This window comes from Aythya marila, assembly GCF_965140915.1.
Source record: "Aythya marila genome assembly, chromosome: 2".
Taxonomy (NCBI): Eukaryota; Metazoa; Chordata; class Aves; order Anseriformes; family Anatidae; genus Aythya; species Aythya marila.
This window is the reverse complement of record NC_139043.1, coordinates 155,901,264-155,922,738: the sequence shown is the minus strand read 5'-3', so window position 1 is coordinate 155,922,738 and position 21,475 is coordinate 155,901,264. Positions and strand designations below refer to the sequence as shown.

The 21,475-nt window shown below is 52.5% G+C and overlaps 1 protein-coding gene across 1 annotated transcript in view; it reads left to right on the top strand.

The window, feature by feature from the left end:
* ZC3H3 (zinc finger CCCH-type containing 3) overlaps positions 1-21,475 on the top strand; it is a 121,715-nt gene that overhangs the window by 88,039 nt on the left and 12,201 nt on the right. The window contains exons 8-9 of the mRNA XM_082752270.1: positions 1,699-1,768; positions 6,695-6,826. Coding sequence (XP_082608396.1) covers positions 1,699-1,768; positions 6,695-6,826 — 202 coding nt within the window. The remainder of the gene's footprint in view (positions 1-1,698; positions 1,769-6,694; positions 6,827-21,475) is intronic.

Sequence of the window (21,475 nt, the reverse complement as noted above, 5' to 3'; positions counted from 1 at the left end):
TATTATTATATAAAATATTACATTATTATATAAAATATATATTATTATATAAAATATATATATTTAAAATATAATCAGAAAAATAATCCTTAGCCATTAGTTACTGCTGTCGGGTTGAGAATGCCATCAGAGTTTGCAAGGTGGGATTTGAGGCTAAAATATTTAGCCAGGCCCTGAAAAGGCTGTCCAACTCGAATGAACTGCTTCATGGGTTCTGGATAATACTCTTTGGAGTTGATGGGGACAGACGGTCAGAGTAGCCTGGATTTTGGCTGAATGATCTGAGAGCCTGCACTCATCATGCACCAGGTGATTTCTGCCTGGCAGCATCTATCACAGACCAGTTCATACAATTTTAAGGGTTGGAAAAGACCTTCAAGATCATCTGGTCCAACCATCACCCTACTGTCAGTACAACTACTACTACTACCACAACTACATTTGTGTTGTTTGGAGCTGACGTGTTGCACAGACCGGCTCAGATCTGTGCAACAGGTTTGAGTCCTTCAGCCTGTGATGCCAGGCAGCTAAGAGACTTGGTAATTTATTACAGGAGAACTGATTAATGTAGCCAGCTCATTATACCTGCCCAACAGTTGATTAAACTATATTATTAGTCGTTTAAAAAGCGTAGAAAAGCCAACTCCACTGATGAACTCTTAATTTCTCCTTAAAATTGCTGCCGTGCTAGAAATCATTGGTGGGTTGCACAAAGCTCCGTGGGAGACAATACAGAAGGAAAAGCGACTTTTTTCTTTTTTTTAAATGATTTTTTAAAACTGATTTTACTTGCTTGCACTCAGTTTCTCATCCTCATGAGCACCAAGACATACGTGTCCAAGGTGTGAGGATTACTTCTGGTGACACAGAGGGTTATGGTGCTGGCTACCGAGTCCTTATTTTGACTCCTTTGTTCTTCTTATTTTGGGGAGTAAATCGGGTGGTTGGCTGTGCTACTTGCTCGCCTTAGGAATCTCTGCTGCTTGTGCTGTTTTGAGTCTTCATCTGGCCCTGGGATGGAGAGCCCTGGGCATACTGGGGAGAGCGCTGGGCATACTGGGGAGAGCCCAGCACAGGGCCCTGAGGGGTGGCAGGGCCTGGAGCCCCCCTACCATGAGGAGAGACCCCAAGAGCTGGGGCTGCTCGGCCTGGAGAGGAGGAGGCTCCAGGGGAGCTCCCCCATGTCCCTGAGGCCCTGCAGGGAGATGCGAGAGCCCAGGGCTGGGCTCTGCTCAGGGGGGCCCAGGGCCATCAGCGGAGGCCGTGGACCCAGCCTGGAGCCCAGAAGGCTCCCCCTGGTCCCCAGCAGGTGCCAGAGCCCCGGCACTGGGACCAGGAGCTGGGGACTCCTCATGGGAGCTCCCCAAACCCACCAGGCCTCAGGGCTGGGCACCCTGCTGTAGGCCCCTACTGTGGCGGGGGTTGACCTGATGGCCCTGAGGTGCCTGCACCCTCCACCACTCTGTCATTCACTACATTGTTCTGACTGCTAATAAGCAGCCAAATACAGTGAGAGAGCAAAATCTGTCCGGAAAAGGACTGATTTATGGCCTGTTATGGGCTTTAACAATGAACTCTGCAGCGGTCATGTTAATTTGCAGGGATATTGCTCCAGGAAGAGACTCAATGTTAAAAAGTTGCATTTTGTGACCCACCTTATCTCACACCCAGCCCTCTCCCTCTGTTTTTTTTTGGCAGGTTTCTCCGTGGCACGTGCAAGAAGACAGACGGGAATTGCCCATTTTCCCACAAAGTTTCCAAAGACAAGGTCTGTATGGCTTCCTAACGAGCTCGCCGCGGCTTTATGAGAGAGCTGACCTACAGAGGCAGCGTTTATGACGGCTGTAGGGAAACCTGTGTTACAGAGTGCTTCAAATAGAGTTCATTTGTAGTTTGCTTGCCAAGCTGTTCAGGCTCATTACGGGGTCAGAGCTTATAATGGGAGCAGAGTGCGCCTCTTAAACCAGCGTGGTGAATCAGTAGATTAGTGCGTTAAGCAGCGGATTGGAAACCAGAGCACCTGGGGCTGCTGGAAGTATCAATAACACGTGTTGGGTTAAGGAGTACTTAAACTCAGAGGGAAAGAGCACGGGAGCATTGTTTGCTACGTCTAATCCTTATTTACCTCTGCCAGATCACCCTTCCTTCCAAATCAGCCCACGCTGGGGTCGGACAAGGACGATGCTGCAGCATCCGGGAGCTTTGAGGCATAAATTAACCTTTCTAAAAAGCCAGGCAGTGAAGCTCCCTGGCAGAATGGCTTTTGATTTCATCCTTGTTTTCATCCTGCTTGGTGTATCTGGGGCTCCGTGGTTTTATTACACAGTGCCAGGTGGAAAAATAATTAGGTTTTCTTTTAGTGATGATCAGCTGACAATTTAGCAGGTTCAACTCTGTACGGTGGCTAGGATTTCCAGTCGGACATAGCTTTGGAGACCTCAGGCTTTTCAGCTGAGGTGAAGTCGGTGCTGAAGGTTGTGTGGCCTCAGGTCCTTCACCAAGCTGGGATGTGCACTGAGCACGTGTTTACGTGTTGTTTTAGCGGATTTGCAGGAACATTTCTCTACTACAGCCAGAGAATCACCCAGAAAAGAGCAGGAAGGCTAATCCCACTGGGACATCAAAAATACAATGAGTTGGGTCCCTGCACGAGGGAAGTGGTTTGTGACAGGTCCCACTGTCGGGGTGGAGGTGCCAGAAGCTGGGATGGGAATGAGAATCAGTTTTCTTGGAGAAAACCATGAAACTTGGTCTTTCCTCGTGGTACGTGATGAGCCTGTGGCCCCGCTGGCTGTGGGTTTGGCACACTGTTGGAAGTGGCTTTGCCAAAGCTTTCACGGCTTTGCCTAGGGCAGGACAGGGACTGGAGCTTGCACAGGCTGGAGCAGATGGACCCAGAGGTGCCTCCCAGCCTCAGCCATCCTGTGATTTTCTGGTCACTGCCCTCATTCCCCTGTCCAGCATCGTGCAGGTAAACCACAGCGCTATTACTGCCCGTAAAAGGTTTAACCCATGGGGCTCACTGGCTCTCATCAGCGTCTAAAACAGGACCTTTTCCTACAGCAGCTGCCTTTGGCCGTGCAGTTTTTCTTGTCTCCTTTCCCCCCCTGCCTGCATACGGCAGGCTCGTTGTCGGCGAGGAGCTCATAAGTTATGCCGGTGGTGAGCGGAGTCGCTCTGAGCGAGACACAAAGCACCATATGTTTTTTACATGGCTCTCTCTTCAGAGTCACTTAATCATGAGTATATAAAGTAGAGGAGATAGACTGGGGACAGCTGCACTCCCTGACTCACGGCACGACGAGGACGGATGGGGATGAGAAGTGATAGAAGGCAGGAGGGCTGCTGGAAGTTGTTGGGTTTTTTTTCCATTTAACATGAAGCGAGACTTCAGGAATAAAGAAACCAAGAAAGAAGAAAGGCTTGCGAAGGGATTGGCTTTTTACATGGCTGTTGGCATATCATAGCAGAAATTTGGAGGGGATATTGGGGTAAGATGGTTTGTAAAAGCGCTGCTGCTTCTTTACACTGCAATAACTGGTGTGCACACAAGCCCATGCCCGTGAGCCAAAGGATCGACGCCGATCCAGATGGCACGGGGCGATCGCCTTCCATCTGTACCACGGAGTTCAGCGTTCCTGGGGCATTTCAGCAGGTGTTAGAGCCTGGTTTTGGTCCCAGGGCAAAAACCTGTGCAAGATTTAGGATTTAGAGATAACCAAAGGGGCCCCATGAGGTGCGGGGGTCTCTGCCCATCTCGCCCTTCTCCTTAGCAGGCACGCGTGGTCTCGCGAAGCGTCGTCACCGCAGGCTGAGCTCTTACCTCAACTCTCCTCCGTGTGAAGCAGGCAGGTGCCAGCCCTCTGACGTGCCTCCGAAACAAATATATTTCGGAGCAGGTGTTTTCTAGCCACGCACGTCGCGCTCGGCGGGGAAGGAGGATTATTTGTCGCGGGATTAGGCCCCCCGGAGCGCTTCGGAGCTCTCCGCTTGCCCCGTGCTTGTCGTCAGCATGAGCTGGAAGAGAAACAAGCTCCTCCGTGGAGTTCCAGCCTGCTCAGGGTGATTTATAGCCGCGGGGAGCCGGCTGCCCAAAGCGAGAGGCGACTCTGCTCTTCAGCTCCCGTGGCTCCCTGTTAACCCGGGTGATTACTAGCAGAGGTGCTGGGAGCCTCATTTATCAACCCGCACACCCGGGGAGGGAGACGGGAGAAGGCGTTCGGCAGAGGAAGGCAGCGTTTTCCCCGCTCACACCTCATGCCAGGCAGGTCCTCTATTCAAATTGGAGCTTTAATAGGGTTAATTATTGCTTCCCGGTGCTCAGTTTCAAGGAGGTGGTGGCTGGGGGCTCCCCGGCGGTGCCCGAGGTTTTTGCGGATGGCCCCATTAATTTGTTCTCGGTTTTTCTTTCCAGATGTGGGGGGCACCCAGGTGCTCAGGGTACCAGTGGGGGAGCTCTTGTGTTGTCATCGTGTGTCCCACCTCGGGGGGGGAGTCACCGGGATGGGGTGCCTGACCCCAAGCTATTGATTTGAGGACAAAACCCGTGCTCGACCGGTGCGTGCCTCAGTTTCCCCACTGAGAACCGGGGACAATCCCCGTGTTTTATACACGGAGGTTGTGTGGATTCAGCTGTGACAGTAGTGAGGCAGCAGAGAGCTTTTCTCCATCCTAAACAGCCAAATCCTTTCCTTCCCTAGCCCCGGTCCCGCTCTGAGGATGCTCTCTGCTCGCTGCCCCGGAGCAGAGCGCTGCTCCAGATGGGCACCAAGCCTCGCAGATGGCTTGGGAAGCAAAACTGCCCCTCCAGCAGTGGAAAAACTGTAGCAGAAAAACCTTTCTGGAGGACAGGGGAACCTGAAGCTCGGGGATTTTTACCCCAGGGGGGGCTTGGTGCAAAGCCCTCGGCTGAGGAGCAGCCACAGAGGCGCTGCTGGGGGCTTTCCGTGAGGCGGGGCAGAGCCTCCAGCACATCCCAATGATTTAGGGGAACGGGTAAAAAGTGAATGAACGGGTTTGTGACTGAAGGTTAGCGAGAGGCTAGGGCTCGGGCAGCCGCCTGCTGCTGCTACAACAGCTTTTCCCCTTGAGGAACTCGAAAAGAATCAGCATTTTTCTCCCTAATAGAGCTTCAAAACTCTGTTGTGAGCAATTTGGAAATTCACGTTGAGTTTCGGGTTCATTAGCTGCTGGCTCCAAAGCGTGTACATAGTCAAAGCTGTCTAATATGGACGCACCGCACCAGTGCCTTGAATTAATGTTATTGTTATTTGTGTGGACGTAGTGGGGTGCAAACAAGGTTAATTGAAATGAGAGCGCTGCTTCCTCTTGATAATGGCTCAGGCTTGACAGCTAGGAGGAGTTTATTTTTGTATAAGAGCTGGCTTTATTATCCCTTTTTATTAGAGCTAATTTGGGCTCTATATCAAAAACTACATTAAGGGAATCATTTACGGTCACACCACCACCAACAAAAAAAGATAGCCCCAGAGCCCTGTCCTTTATGTTAATGCCTGCAGTTAAAAGACAATTAAAAATAAACTCTTCTCTCTTAAAGCACCCTTTGTTTTCTTTCCTCTCGCGGCTTTCCCCCTCCCCTCCCTCCTTCCTGCCATTTCTCCCTCTCTCTCTCTTTCCCTCAAGTGAGCCAATTTGGTTCAAACCCCGCCGTGCCCTTCAGGGAAAGGGACTTTTCCTCCTGCGCTTGGCGCAGAAGGGGAAATATTGGTCTGGGGCCACGAACCGGCTGAGACGGGCGAGCAGAGGGATCGGCAGGGCGCCGAGCAGTAAGTAAATTTTGCATTTAGGGGGGCCGAGAGGCAGGAGCCGGGCGCGGGGACGAAGCGAGGTGGTGCAAGGCGCCCGCGCCCGTCGGCGAGCGGCCGGTGAGTTAAGGACGGTGAAATATTGCAGCGGGCTGGTAATTTGGTTTTAATTAGAGCAGCTGCGCGGAAGGTGAAGTTGGTGGTTTGAGGCGGAGGACGAGGAGGATCCTTGCTCTCTTGTTGTTTTTTTTTGTTGTTTTTTTTTTCCGCCGGCTGTAGCGATGCTGAAGGTGGGGAGCTGTGCCCCACGCATTTATGTGCTGGGACAGAAGGAGCCAGAGCTCTCCTCCTCCTTTCCCTCGCTCCTGGAGCATCCCTCCTCCGGTGTGCAGGGACCCCCTTCGCTCACAGCCCTGGGGGGTGCCTTCGTGTGATGCAACTTGCACAAAAAATTTTAAAAAAAAGCACTTTTCCCCCCTTGCTGAGTTGCGGGGGCACCAAAACGCTGCTGGTTTGGCTTTTGGGGTGCTGGCAAGCTCCCAGGGGAGGAGGTGGCAGGGCTGGGGCAAGCCCTGAGCTGCTGCTGCAGCTACAGGCAACGCATCGCCCCTCGGGACCAATGTTTTTGGTCCCCAGGATGCTCGGGTTGGCATCGTGGGCAAGCAAGGAGCCTCCTCTCCTCTCCAAGGTTAGTCGGGAGCGTCGGTGCCGGTATCCAGAGGGCCCAGGTAACACCGAGGAGCTGTGCTGCGAGGCACCACTCAAAAAGCTACAAATATCTCCGAGATCAGCAGCTGGCAAAAGGCAGAGATTTATTTATTTATTGAATTTCACGGGGTTTTATTTCAGCGCCGGGCGTCGGAACGGATCCGGATCGCCACGAGCTTGGGGGCAGCGCTAACGGGTTTGTCGTCCTCTCGCCCCTGCAGATGCCGGTGTGCTCCTACTTCCTAAAGGGGATCTGCAGCAACAGCAACTGCCCCTACAGCCACGTCTACGTCTCCCGGAAGGCTGAAGTGTGCCAGGATTTCCTCAAAGGCTATTGCCCCATGGGAGAGAAGGTAAAAAGGTTTTGCCGAAGCGGGAGGGACCCGCGCCGCCTGCTCGGGGTGCCGGCGAGCCTCGAGCTGTTTTTCACTCGAGCTACGGCACCGAAGGGAGCTGTAGAGCTGGAAGCTGCCGAACACCTGGATGGGATGAGCAAAACCAAAGGGTTTACGGGCAGAGCGGCTTTGTTTCTTCACAGGCGGGGCAAAATAGAAAGGGAACAAATGCGAGAGGCATCCTCGATGTTTGCTAGTGCCCTGTGCATGAGCAGACAGCCCCAGCCCCAGGCACTGCTCGGTTAAACGGATGAGAAGTGAAGGGAGAGGCTTTCCACAGAGCAAACGGAGAGGTTGATGGTTATTTGCAGTCACGTTGGCTCCGTTAAAGCTGAGCACGAGCTCTTGTGGCTCAGCTTTAGCACCAGGAGCGCCCTTCCTCGGGTAACTGCAGCACGTGAGCCTCAAGCTGTGCCTGGGTACGTTTCTGGGGGTTTCCTGGAGTCCGTCTCCCATCCCTGGCTCCTTCTGCTTGGATCAACGCGGCGAAGCCCTGCAGGGACTCGATGTGCACCCAGGGTAGGCACACAACACGTCCCCGAGCTTACGGCACCGTACGAAACACGCGGAGCCCGAGCGAGCCCAGGGCTTGGAGCTGGCTGAGAGCAGCTCATTTCCAAAAAACGTGGGGGCAGTTGCATACCAAAAAGAGAGAAATTTGGGGTTTATCTGACATTTCACATCTTCCCCCTTCCTCGTAAATGCCGCAGGGTCTCCTTTTCCCTCGCTTCGTGGGAAGGGGGAGAGCTGGCCGTACAATTAATTCCTCCCCAGGGTTGTTTTAACTGCGGGGTGGTTTAAGTTAGGATGCTTTGCTCCAGGGCCACGGGGGAGATGACTGAGGACAAAAGGGATGAGAGGAAACTTGTGGTGCTGCTTTGGCTCTCGGGGAGAGCTCGTTAGCCTCCTGCTGAGGATGCGCTCCCTCCTGTAGCTGCACTGGAGAAGGTTCCTGGTACCTCCTGGGCGTTTCTGACCTTCATAATTCATCTTTGCTGTTTTCTATTCATTTAAAAATTTGTTTGGCTTCCGAGTATAAACCACTTTTGGCTCTTTGTTAGTAGAGCACATGGTTTTCTTCCGGGTCCCACCAGCAAGGTGCAGACCGCCTTCACTTGGTTCCTCTCGGCGCCATCCCAAACTGATGAGACCAGCAACACCATCACAACAGATACTCATAATTCAGGAGGGGTAGCCAGTAAACTTGCCAGCAGGTTGAATATTTAGACAAGGTTGACTCAGATTCGTGGAGAGGATGGCTTCTGCTGTAGTGGAGAGCTTTTTGTAACACGTGGTGGGATTTCTGTCCGTCCTTTGACCATTTTCTGTGCAGCATCCCTATGAACCCAGCACTGATCTAGGAGAGGATGGAAACAGTCCTCTTCTCTCTATAACCTCAAGGATTCATTTGATTTATGTGGAAGAAAACATCACAGACATGTCCAGGTTTAATTCAGCCTCTTCCATGAGCCAACAGCGAGCAAGCAGGACGAGACACAAATTTGGGGAACATCTCCTCCCCGAGCTGGAGCCTTTATACTCAGAACACACCAGGAGTTCTGCAAACACTGCTCGAAATCGGCTCTCCAGCTGAAAAAAAAATAAACGAGCCACTAATGAAACAATAATTTGGGTTAGAGAAAGGCTGCCAGATCGCAAGGCACCATCCCAAAAGCGCCCCAATGGGCCAACGGAGCGAGATTATTTTATTGAATTTAATAGATACGTGTGGGTGTCTGCCTAAGCATGGTTTCGCAGACCGGCTGCTCGGAGAGGTTTTTAACCTTTTTGGGCTCCTTTTCACCGGGGGACTTGCCAGGATGAGCTGTCAGGAGCTCGGATCTTTGGGCTTTTCTCCTCTTTCTCCATCCCAGGAGCTCGGGTTGACAGAGGTATCGCCAGCGAGCTGCTGGGAGGTCTCAGCACCATCCTTGGGTGCGGATATGGGAGTTGGAGAGCCCCGAATGGATGAGGGTGCTTGAAGGAGATGCCCAGGAGGTGGTTTTGCCCAAAGAGAAGGCGAAGCCATGGCGTTTTGGGGTGGGTGGGCAGAGGTGAAGCTGTTGGAGCTGTCACCTGTCACCGTGCAGAGCCACCAGGCGCCCCATGAGCTGTCCCAGCACCCCGACACAACCGAGGACAACACCTTTGGCAAAGCAAACCCATCCCTTCTGGAGGGAAAACCAGCAACGGAGCGAAAAGCAGGCAAAGGGGAGGAAGAAAAGCCGAAAGTTAGAGCTGGAAGAAAAGCGGGACATCAGCAAGAGTGGAGGGAGAGGCTAATAAATTAGTCCTTGCCTAATTACTTCTTGCGGCGGCGCACGCGGAGGGGACTGGGTGCAGGGTAAACATCTCCTGTGAAGGAAAACAGAGCTGTCCTGCCGCCTCCCTCCAGCACAGCACTAGCCACGCGGGCAGCGGCCCTACAATTATTTTAAAATATTCCAATTTAAATGAAAATATAAAAGAGATATTTAGAATATTTATTCTATTAGGAAAAGTGCTTACCGCGTCACTTTTAGAGTGTCAGAAAAGCATTCTCCTACAGATGATGGATAGCAGCCTGTAATTATATATGGGGAGAAATTGCTGAGCGGGCCATATTTAACTGGGGAGGAGAAATACCAGCCTGGGCCATTAAGGGTTAATTTTATTCTCTAAATAATACCAAAAGTGCTGAGTCCGTGCCTTTGCTCCAAGTAGAAAGTCCTCAAATGGACCCCGGAGAGTTTATAATATTCTCCTGAATCAAGTAAAAATGTTAACCTTGCTTCATAAAACGATGCCTTGTTAGAGATGCGCAGTCCCTTTTCTTTTGAATAATTTAGGCCAGGAGTAAATCTTCGCTCTCGTTCTGCGGCGCCGGGTCCGAGGAGCCGCGGGAGCCGCCTGCCCGCAGCCCCAAGCCGCCCAGGGCGAGGACGGCGAAGGCGCTCGGCGTCCGTGCGGCGTCCTCGGAGGGTAAATTCGGAGGAGGATGCTCAGGAATTAGGGATCGAGGGCCTTCGGTGCCTGATTTGTTCTGGGCTCTTCCTGCCTGCTGGGTTTTCCTCTCCGCGCTCCGCCGAAGAAGCTGTTTTTTTTATCAGACCTTCATAAAAAATGCCCGTTATTATTCATAATTGATGGCGCTGTCACATCTTGTGTGTTTTCTAGAGTTTCTTGCAGGATGCTCCGGCCGAGACGATCGGGCTTTGCCCATCCCGTGAGCTCGAACTCTGTGCACACTTTTCGTACAAAAAAAAAAGGTCGTTCCGTGAGCCTGGCCTGCTCTGCCTTCATCAGGAGCTCAGAATAAGTGCGAAATGCTTTGATTTTGCATTCCCAAATCCCTTTTTTGGGGACACAGACCGTAAAGGGTCCTTGTGCCCGTGTAGAGAGGGGACAGCTCCTATACGAGTGCATGGCCACGTCCTTAATTAAGGGATTTTAACACCCAAAGTCAATTGTTTACAGGAGATTGCTGGTAGCAGAGCACCTCAATTTCCAGCATCCTTCCCCATTCCTGGCTTGCGGGTTGGGAAGCTGCTCCACATTGCATGCACGCACGTGGATCTACAGCTTCCTAAAGGGACCAAACCTTCCCCAGCACCACAAAACGGTCCCGTTGGGTGAAGCTCATCCTCCTGGGCCGGTCACCTGCACCAGAGGAAGCCCAAGGGGGAAGTGGGGAGAGAGGGAAGGAGAAATGGGGCCGCTTGCAGGTGCTCCCCAGGGTTTTCTGATGATGGCCGTGCCGTGGTGCTTGCCATCATACCAAGTTTTCGTCGTTAAAATGAGCTGTTTTAACGAGCTGCTCCATGGTAAAAACTAATCAGGTTCCCCAAAAAGATTTACATTTTCACAGCTCCCCGGATAAGTTATTGAAGCCCAACAGCAGTTGGCAGTGGAGCAGGGGGTCTGGGTGGATGCTCCTGCTCGGTGCCACCGGTGACAACGCGTTAGCAGTTATCCACCGTGCATTACTAATTTCCCTAAATTCATTTTCCCTGTCAGGTTTTGCTCCAGGTGCCGAAGGGATCCTTTGGCCTGGTAGGGTACAAGGTTGTCCGAGAGGTGATTTCTCTGCCAGGCTGCTCCCCTGGCCGTGCCCACGCTGGCTCCCGAAATAATACGCAATGCAAAACCACTTGGAAAGGTGATGATGTGCCCTGCACATCGCTCTCCTGCTTTAATATTTAATTGCACGGCGGAGGGCTTGCACCCAGGAGCGACAGCAAGTGCTTGTCTCAGTCCTGGTGGAGCGGAGCAGGCAGCTTGCGATTTGCTGTAAAGAAGCCAAGCTTGACTTTTTGGGGGAAATTTTACCGTATTTGGAAGAATCGTGGCTTGGGTGGGTTTTGGTGCAGCTTCCCAGCATCGTCGGTGTTCTCCAGCCCTCGCAGCGTGTCGCAGCAAAGGCAAGTGAGCCAGCCCGGTGCCCTGTAACTGCTGCCTCCGTAAAATCGGTCGGTATTAAATAAGCTTTTCCCCCATGGCGTACATTAGCAAACGTGCTGCATTAAATACCTATCTTCGGATTGTTTCCATCAGCTGCTTTGAAGCCTGTGGGTAAATTGTTCCCCTGTGGGAGCTGTTAAGCAGTAAGGCACGGGGAGATTAAACAACGAGGCCGCTGTGAAAACGCGGGGGGAAATGTAGTGGAATAAATCAGGGGGAAAGCGGGGGCCGGGAGCTCTGCCGGCCCCAATCCCTCCTGGCCGAGCCATCAGCCGGGATGCTCATCCCTGACCTGCACTGGGGCTGCCCAGCCATCCCCTAAAACCTTTTGGGGAGCGTGTTTCGGCTGAGAGAGACCTCAAATCCACCAAAAATACCCGCAGTAATCCCGCTCGTAGGGGCAGCTACCCGTGGAAGTGCCGCTTCCGTGGGGAAAATCATTTCTCGCCCCCAGGTGGAGCGTCTTGGTTTCCACCACGGCAGCTGCTTCATTTTCTGCAGAAAAAACTCCATTTCGGGGACTTTTTCTTAGGGGACAGTTTGTTCCTGTCGGTGTTTCTCCCATCCGGTGATGCGTCAGGTTGGTTCTTTCCTCCTTTTCTGGTGGAAGTTTAACGGGTTCCCTCTAAAGTTTGTATTTTTTTTTTTCTCATTTCATGGATCTGACACGTTAAATTTAACACGTTACTGAGCTTTAGGAAAAGCCACCTTAGCTGTATGATGGGCGGCTGCCAATTTCACATCTTGGGGGTTTCCTTTTAATTATCCAGTGCTTGGTTTGGGATGGAGAGAGCCGCCTGGCATTCTTGCTCCCCTTGCACAGAGCACAGAAGGGTGACGTTAACACCTCATATCGCATATTTAGCTGCTTTGTATCATTTGCTGGCATAGCGATTTGCTAAAATAGTGATTTTCCCCTCAAAATAGCCATCAGACGTTTCTCCTCTTCCAGCATCACTGGGAGACTCGGCGATAGCAAAGCACTCAGAGGTGCTTCATGGCAGAAGCTTCTTGGCTGTAGGAATAAGACTCCCAGGAAGTTCTTAAGCTGTGTACAAACCCTTTCAGAATAATTTTTCTTCTCCATTTTGATCTTAAGCTGGGTTGGGCTCTTTGTCCCCGAGGCCGTGCCATTCCTCCAGGTCCCTGCTACCGTGTCAGGGCTGGCGGTGGGACGGGAGCTGCTTCCTTCAGGGCTTGGAGCTACTATTTCAGAGAAGCACGCGGACAAATCAGCCCTGGATGAAAAAAATAAAAAGCATTGTTAAAAATTTTGTCAAAAAAGAATTGTTAAATATCTTCTGGCTGTGGAAATCCCAAAGCCCCAGACTGCTCCTTCTTGTCATCGCTTCAAAGCTGGTCCTGGCCGGGGCCACGGTGGATCTGGGAGAGGTTTTGGGTGCACTGGGAGTTGTAGAAAAGAGCACTGGGACTGGTGACCAGGAAAGCTTCCTCCCAGCCTTCCTTTTCCCATCCAGATGTGCTAGGACTGAGAGGGGCCATATCCTCCATCTGTGTTTCTAGATCACTTTTCTGGGTAGAAAATTTGTACCTTTGGGTCATCGGCATCGCATCTGTGAGCAAACGAAGGTTTTCTTCTCTCTTGGAGGCCCTTCAAATACTCCGTGAGACTTCAAGCAGCTGCTTCCCGTGTGGATTATTTGGCTTATGCTGTTACTTTGGGACAGACTAACTTTTTTTAAAAAAAAAAAAGGCTTCAAATTCAGATGGTTTTTCTTTCAAATCACCCTGCTGCTGATGCCTGGAGAGAACCAGCCACAGCAGGAGCAGATTTCCTGGCTTGAAGCGCTCGTCTCCGAACTCCCTGATGCTGTTATGCTGAATTAGACCCAATCAAGCTGAGAAGCTCCTCCATGCCCAGCTACCAGGGGGGCTGTTTGAAGTGCAAGAAGCCTTAATATAAAACCTCTCCACTTGGCGTGAGCATGGGGAGGGGTACGGGGAAGGCTAAGCTTTGAGCCATCCCAAATATTCTCTATTTTGGCCGTACCTCCATTTCATTTCTTTTATGATCCTATCAGAGCTGCTTCCAATTTCCAGTCCCCTTTGATTCAGAGGGAGCTGCTGGTGGCAGGATGCGCTGGCTAGGGAAGAGCAGGACCTTGTATGCGTGCAGGATGAGGCTGGACCTGAGCAGAGGGGAACGGTGATGTGATTGATGGACCTCTCATCATGACCAGGAGGCAACGGGGTGTTCATCAATACTAAATCAGTGAATCGGGTGAGCTGGTCAAAAGATTGGGGGGGAGGAAGAGGAGAAAAGCTTCCACTATTCAGCTGCTCAGGGACATCTCCCTTTTCTCTTCCACCTTGATCAAATCTTTAAGGACTACCCAAGCGAGGATGGCTTTGCTGAGCCCCACTGCCCTGCTCCGTACCTCATCACCAAACACATTCAGCACTGAGTATAAAACTGACTTGGGCTCCTATTAGAAGAATCAAACCTCAAACAGATTAACTGCCTGCGTTCACAGAGGTTGGATGTTTAGGAGTCTGGACATCGGCAAATTGCTTCTTCTAAAGAGCTGATCCATTTTCTACACTTGTAACAGGGGAGGGAGCGGTGAGGAGGTGTCGCATTAAAGCATCTCGGAAACCTCTCTTCCCCTTCTCTCCCTCGTGCGAGGGAAAGAGACATTGAAGACGGAAATTTATCTCTGACTCGTGTGCAGCTGTTTGGGGCTCAGCTGGAGGACAGGTGGTAGAAACGCCAAGTCCTAGCTACAGAAATGCTGTTTACGTGCATGAAACAGCTCTCAGGGTGTTTTGCCCCCTCCTTTTGCTTTGCATGGGGTGCACGAGGGCTGGTTTTTGAGGCTACAAGTCCTCTACAGGCTTGCTCATGTTCACCAAGGGCCATGTCTTACAGTGTTAATTTTCATAGAATCACAGAATATCCTGAGTTGGAAGGGACCCATGAGGATCACTAAGTCCAACTCTTGGCTCGGAGCTTTGAGGTTTCATCCTAGGTCATATGCAAGAGCCTCTGGACTGCTGCCCTCCTTGTGCTCTTGGCTCATCCTTTATCCCTTCTCACTGGTGACAGTTTTCTGATTTTTACCTCCAATTCTCACCCATTTTTAGCTTCCTCACCTTCATTTTGACCTGGATCACCTCGAGGATGTTCACCCAACCTTTTAGTGATATTTTAGGCATATCTGTAGACAGCAGCCACGTATTTGCCTGTTCCAGCTGTGAGTTCGTGGCATGCTGAGTGGACCAAAACCTTCCAGCCAATTTTTGGTGCTTGCTGGCCTGCCCACACAGCACCACAGATTTCTCCAGCCCCCTCTTTGGGGTGCCACAGGAGGTTTGCAGTTCCCCTTCTCCCATTGTTCAGAATTAGCTGAGAGGCAGCGCTGCCTTTGATTGCTCTTTTATAGTCCGCTGCAGCTGTATGAAAATCATCTGCAAAGGCAACTTCATTTCATTTATCTTTAATTTTGGCTTCGGTTGACAGATGTTTTCTGCGTGCTACAGTTGCCCATTTAATTTGTTGTGTGGTGTTTGTTTTTTTTTTTTTCTCCTGTGATATGTAGCAGGAATTTTCAGTCAACAAACTGATTAGTAAGTAAATTCTTTATTGGGGGGGGGAAATAAAAAAAGGTTAGGTTTAGTAATGATGGTGAATGTGTCTGCTCTTAAGATCACAAGCAGAAGCCAGGCTCGATTCAAGAAGGCAAGGACATGGGTGCCTCGCTGGGCATGGGGAGTCCTTGTGGGAGAGGCGGAAAGCTCCTCTCCTCTGGAAGTGTAGGCCCAAAACACACAAATGTCTTTCAGGACGTGGTGCTGGGAGGGTCTGGAGCCCCCCTGCCATGAGAAGAGACCCCAAGAGCTGGGGCTGCTCGGCCTGGAGAGGAGGAGGCACTGAGGGAGCTCCCCCATGTCCCTGCGGCCCTGCAGGGAGGTGCGAGAGGCCGGGGCCAGGCTTTGCTTAGGAGGGCCCGGGGCCATCAGCGGAGTCCACGGGCCCAGCCTGGAGCCTGGGAGGCTCCCCATGGCCCCCACACAGCACTGGACCCCCTAGACCAGGGGCTGGGGACTCCTCTTTGGGGGCTTCTCAAACCCACCAGGCCTCGGGGATGGACACCCTGCTGTAGGCCCCTACAGTGGTGGGGGTTGACCTGATGGCCCTGAAGCGCCTCCAACCTCTGCCATTCTGTGCCCGCAGAGTTCTGCAGTTTAAGACCCTGCTGAGCTGCCTGGACAGGCTAAACAGCAATTTGGGGAAGTGTTTAGTGCCAGAACTGTGCCAGGACAGAGACCCAGGACTATTCCCTAGCTCTGCACTGGGATGTGCTGAGCTTGCAGGAGAGAAATGCCCAGGGTGATCCACACTCGCCGGACTTCAGCCTGAAGTCGGTAGCTTCTCTTTGCACACCAGAGCATTCTTGGCTGAAATTAAAACAGCACCGAGGGCTGTGCTACTGATAAAATGATAAACCTGAGCTGGTGATGGCAGCTTTCTCTTCAAAAAGCTTCGTAACCTGCAGCGGAGCTTTAAAACTAATCAGGTTTCTTCCCGGCCCCATCCTACCCACGTATCTGTGCAGAAATCTTTGTGGGTTTCCAGTTGCATCTTATTTACCGTACTCTGTAATGGCATAATGAGGGCTCTTATTGCGACTTTAATTTAACTGTAGTATCTCCAACGGCACTCAGATGCTTACATTAAAGATGTTGCTTATCAGGGCAAACTCGAACTGCTTAATAGCCCGGGCTAGTTGATAATAGTGCCTAGATAAATATCGGCCTGCAATTTTTTTTCTCTCACGCTTTAATATCTTTGTAGAAGAAGATGCATCACGAAACATGAAAATTAGGAAGTCTGGGGGCAAGCAGTCACTGCTACCGGCTGGGAATCTACTGACAAGGCAGAGAGTTCTTGATTTCAGCCTGAACTTCTGTAGAGGCGGACACAAAGCGGGGCAGATGTCGTCTTTGCTTCCTGCATTGGGGTTCCCCTTTGCTCCCACTTGTTCTCTGCTGTCGGATGATCTTTGCATCCCGTGAGCTGCTTCCTCGGGCCACCTGAAAGGCTGCTCATGATGCAGACCCCATTGTAGGGGATGTACAGTGGGTTTCTGGCTTGCTACGTCCCTAACAGTAAAGATTTGGGGTTGGTAATGAAGGGGTTAGGGGCTCTCCATGTCAAACATTGATAGGTTCTCTGTATGAAACCAGTTCCATTGTGACTTTGAGATGCAAAGGATGAAGTTATCAGGGGGCTTTGATGGAAATGGCATTCCTGAACAAGCTCAGCAAAGCAGTGAGGAAATAATTAAATGCTGAAGGCATTCCCACGTGGGTGTCCTTGCTGGTCTTTGCAGGTCTTTGCTCTTCAGCTGGGATTCCCCTTGCTCCTTACATCCATGGCTTCGCTTTCACCATGTCTCTACCAGCCCTTGCTGCTTTGGGGTTGGAGTAGGGCCAAGGTGCTTGCTGTGGCTGGTCAGTTTTCCTCTATCCTCCAGGCTCGCTCAGTTATTTTTATTTATATTTGGGCGTATAATGTCAGAAAGCATCATCAGAGACACGTGGCTGTCCTTCAGGTCGATCAGGGACTCGGACAAAAGCCAAGCCTGGAAAATCCAACCTCTGCTTGTTGCGGCTCCGAGCAGGGAGCTGGGAGCAAGCGGTGGGACCAGCCGGCAGCAATTCCCGAGGGAAGAGAGAGAATTAAATTTAAAAAAAAAAGAAAAAGCATTGGAAATGCTCAATTACAGTACCCGGGCTCCTGCTCGGAGCTGTCGCGTGCACTCACGCTGGGGAGGTTAACTGCTCTTTGACATCATTTTGCTACATGGAAAATTCCAATTACACGGAGCCTGCCAAGGGCCACGGCACAAATGGCAGCTCCGGGCTGCGGTGCTTCGTGGGGCAGTTTGTCAAGTGCTGTTGTCACCCTTCGAGCCGTGTCACCGAACTCCCGGGGCATCGAGTGGCTGCAGATTTCAAGCTCTTCCTTCCTTTTTTTTTTTTTTTTTTTTTCCAAAACAAAGAGTTTTTCCAAAACAAGGGCCATTGGCTTGGAAACCACGAGCTCAAGTGTCGGCTTCTGCTGACGGATCCCGTGATGCTTTGCCTCCCTGATCTCAGCTCCTGCCAGCTCATGCTCTGCTTCCAGATGTCCTGCCTGACGTTAACTAGGACCGCGATGCTGCTGCTGGCTGCTCCAGGAGGGGAATTTTGCAGCTTTTCAACTTCCTTGCGTGAATTCTTCCCTTTGCACGTTTCACAGTTCTTTCATTCGTGGCGTTTCCAGTTTGGGCTTTGGCAGAAGGAGGGATCTGGCCGGTAACAGGACCTGTCTGCTGAAAAAGTCCCTGCACTGGGCAAGCCTGAGCAGACGCAGAGGAGAAAGCGTCGGGGAGTGGTGGCAGCAAGGGGGAAGATGCTGCAGGACAGCCAGCCCTGCAGATGCTCGCTGAGCCTAAAATGCCACTTGCATTTTATTTTGCACCAGCAAAACAGCGCCTCCAAACCAGGAAGGAGTAAGACAAGAAGAAAAAGTCAATAATGATGGAGAGGGAGCCATAATGGGGTTGGGGAGAAGGGATGTGGAACAAAACCCAGCCCTTAGGTCAGTTATATCTAGGCTGGACCATGCCAGGACGGCGCACGCTGCAGGGACAGGTCTTTTCCTCACCCCTTCAATCCATCCCAGCTGTTTTGCTGCCTCTTAAATCACTGTGATTTCAGAGATGCCATCCCATTCTTGCTCCGGAGGCACTTTTACTCCTGCCAGCACCACAGCAGCTTGGCTTTAGGATGGGTGTCCCTCTGAGCACCTCTTCGTGCTGTGCCTGGATGGATGTTAGCGACCGATGTCCACAGTCCTGTTCATATTGTGGTAGGTCCTGGGGAGCAGATAGATCCAAAATCCTAGAGAGCTTCCATCTCTAGGACTTCCTTGCTTCCCCGCCAGCCTTTTCCTGCCGGGAAGAAACAATAAAACAACATAAAAAAGCCTTGGTTTGGGCTCTTTGCAGCTTGGAGACAAAAAGGCGCAAGCACCGCTCCGTGCGTTGGCTAAATTTCCCCCGTTATTATTCCCCCACACACATGATGCTCCGGCTGCATTGTCCTCCAGGTTTTAACGCCGGGGAGCTGGAATTTTTAAGGCTGCTTCCATCTGCAGCCAATTATAAAAAAAAAAAAAAAAAAAAAAAAAAAGCCATCAAAAAAAGCTGTTTACAGGCTGTCAGCTCGGAGCGGCGTCGGAAAGCAGCCCCGCCACCTCCAGCGAGAAGTCGCGGGTAAGAGGTGCATGAAGGCAGCCTGACATCGATCCAGCCTGTTAATCCTGCACCCCGGAGCTCTAACAGCTCCAGCAGAGCGAGATGCTTGGCTTTTGGGGTTCAGTTTGGGCTTTCGAGGCTCCCTTTTCCCCAGAAGGGGAATTCCCTGCTGGCACAGCAGCGCTTTGGGTTTCCAGCGAGGAGCCACGCTCTCCAGAGAGAAGGATGCGAGCCCAAGGAGATGGAAAGAGCAGGGCAAGGATGCACCAGGGGTTTGTTCTCTTGCTCAGCCGCTGTTCCCCGTGTCACCTGCTGTCCCCTGGCACCGGAGCAGAAGGGCTGGAGCGGAGGGCGCGAGACGAGCCCGGAGATATTTGAGAAGTTCAACCTGGGCAGGGCCCCGCTGGTGGAGCGGAGCCGGGAATGCCAAGCTGGACGGGACCACTGCTCCCCCCGTGGGGTCAGCGGGAGCTCGCCGGTCGGCCCAGTAACCCAGCTTCACCTTCCTCCCTCCCTCCCCAACCTCCTGCCAAGGGCGGTGATGGAAAATGTTCATTAACGGCATTCCCAGGGCTGAGCGAGGCTCTTCCACTGGCCCTGCCAGTTGCTGCCTCCTCCTTTGCCAGGTCCAGGCTAAAGAAGGCAGTGCTCTGCAGATAACCCTTGTTGCCCGACCCCTTCCCACTGTGTGATGGGGCCGGGGGCCATTTAAGGCTTTTTGGGTGCTGAGCAGCACCTCGAATTTCACCCAGGGCTCCCTGGCAGCCAGGGAGGAGTCCCGGCCGCGGGGCAGCCAGCGGGCACCGTGCCATGGTCGGGCACCGCTGCTGCAGGCTGCAGGGGAAACCCCAGAACAGGGAGATGGTAGAAGGGGTTGGAACACCAGAAGCACCCCCCGGGGCTCGTCCCCATCCCATTTCCATGGGGTGACCCCGCTCCATGGGGTGTCCCCACCGTGGTGGCATCACCCGGGCGCCCGATGCAGCCGCCGGCTTTCTCCCCGGGGGCGTTTTGGGGGGGGGTGCTCCGGGTTTTCTCTTGCCTGGAGAAAGGAGCCAGATGCTTTTTCGCTTTTTATGGCCCAACCTGCCCGTTGGCGGGGGTCCCGCGGGGTATAATTAGCCGCCCCGACAGGTGGAAGGGATCGGGTGGCTCCTGCCACCCCGCAGCCCCAGCGCTGCTTCACCCCGGCCGACACGCGGCGAGCAGCTTTACAGTAACCCCAACCCTCGCCTTCGCCTGCCTTTAGGGCACGGGGGGCACGAGGAAAAGAGCTCCCCCTTCCCTCCCATAAATAAATAGAGGGGGCTTTTCCACCCTCTCTTTTGAGCCTGGAGCCGAGGAGCTGCTTCCCCAGGACCCCGCGAGCTGCACGCAATTCCCTGCAGCCCCGTGAGAGGAGGGCCAAGCGTGTTTGGCACGGAGAGCAGCGAGGAAAAGTCATTAGAAAACCGAGCCGGGGCCCCGAATTAGTCGCGGGCGGTTTGTTTTCTTAATATTAAGTCTGCCTTCGCCGGGGAGCAAGCGACCAGCTGGGGATGCTCCTGCTCCCACCGCAAGGTGTTAACGGGGATGGCGACGCACGTGGCACTGTCCCTCGGCCCCTCCAAGCTGATACGGGATGAAACAGCCACGTTTCCTGGCTTTTTCCCAAATCTGTGGTGTTCTCCATCATCCCTCGGTGTAGGGGCAGCAGTGCCAAGTGCATCCACGCGGCCCTTTGAGGCAAGGGCTCCTTTTCGCTGCCCTTCTCCTTCCCACGTCTGGTTTTGCGTTGGACTTCACCCGGGTTGAGGGGTTTGCTCTCCAGATCCTAACATTTTGGGAAAAAATGACCCGAAAGCTGTCCTCTTGGTGCCTTTTCCAAGCACTTGCTGGTGGTCCACGGCTTCGGCAGCCGGAGCGTTTTGCGGCACTGCAAGTTGGGAGGAAGGCAGGGAGAAAAGGAAAGCTGTTTTCCCAAACTTCCCTCAATTTTAGCGCGTGTTTTCTCGATTTGCTGAGATATTGGCTGCTTAACCAGGGCGAGAGAAGCTTTGGGTGCTGGAGGAGGTGATTTTCATGCACTCACTCTTGCATGGCGCTCAAAAGATAAGATTTAATGACCCTACCAGCTCCTGAGAGCTGGCACCAAGCACAGAGCGGATTTTGCCCAGTTGTGTGCTTCTCCAGCACCCATCCATGGGCAAAAATAGGATTTTATTTAAAAAAATAGAGCAGTGCTAAACTCTGGGCACTATTTGGAGAAGCTCAACTTTCAGATTACGCATTGGGTTAGCGATTTACTTGCTGCAACCTCCTGGCAGCTCATAGAAATAGAGGAGGGGAGCGCAGGGAGATGTTTCTATGAATTTTCCACGTCTGGCTTGATCCCTGCTGGGCTTTTCCTCGATTCTTCCACCCCCGCAGAGCCGCTGTCCGTGTGTCTGTCCAGATCCCAGCCCTCCTGCCGCGTTGGTGACCTCCCCGGCCTCCAGCAGACGAGCTCCTCGCTCCGCCACCGACGTCGGTGTTCCCTTGGGGCCGCCGAGCTGCCGACCCCGCTGCCCTTTTGAGCGGGGACCCCTCGGTCTGCCACCGCTCCGGCGGCTCAGCGGGGCTGCCACCATGTCCCCGAGGTCACCGCAGGGGGCTGGTCCCAAACGGCTTCACTTTGAGGGTATTCAAAGGGCAGGAGCCCCATGATCCATGATTTTGCCCCGCAACCCCTTGCTGTGTTTCTCTGCCCATGGATTTGTCCGTTTTTTCCCCAAACTCAGGCAAAATTTTGGCGTCTGAGCCGCCCGGGAGCAAGGATGTGCCTTGCAGTGCAGGCATTCAGGTGAGACAGGAGCCACGCAGAGAAACAAGGGGCTGGATGTCTCGGGGATTAAATCACATCCAGAGCTGCCTCGTCTGCCCT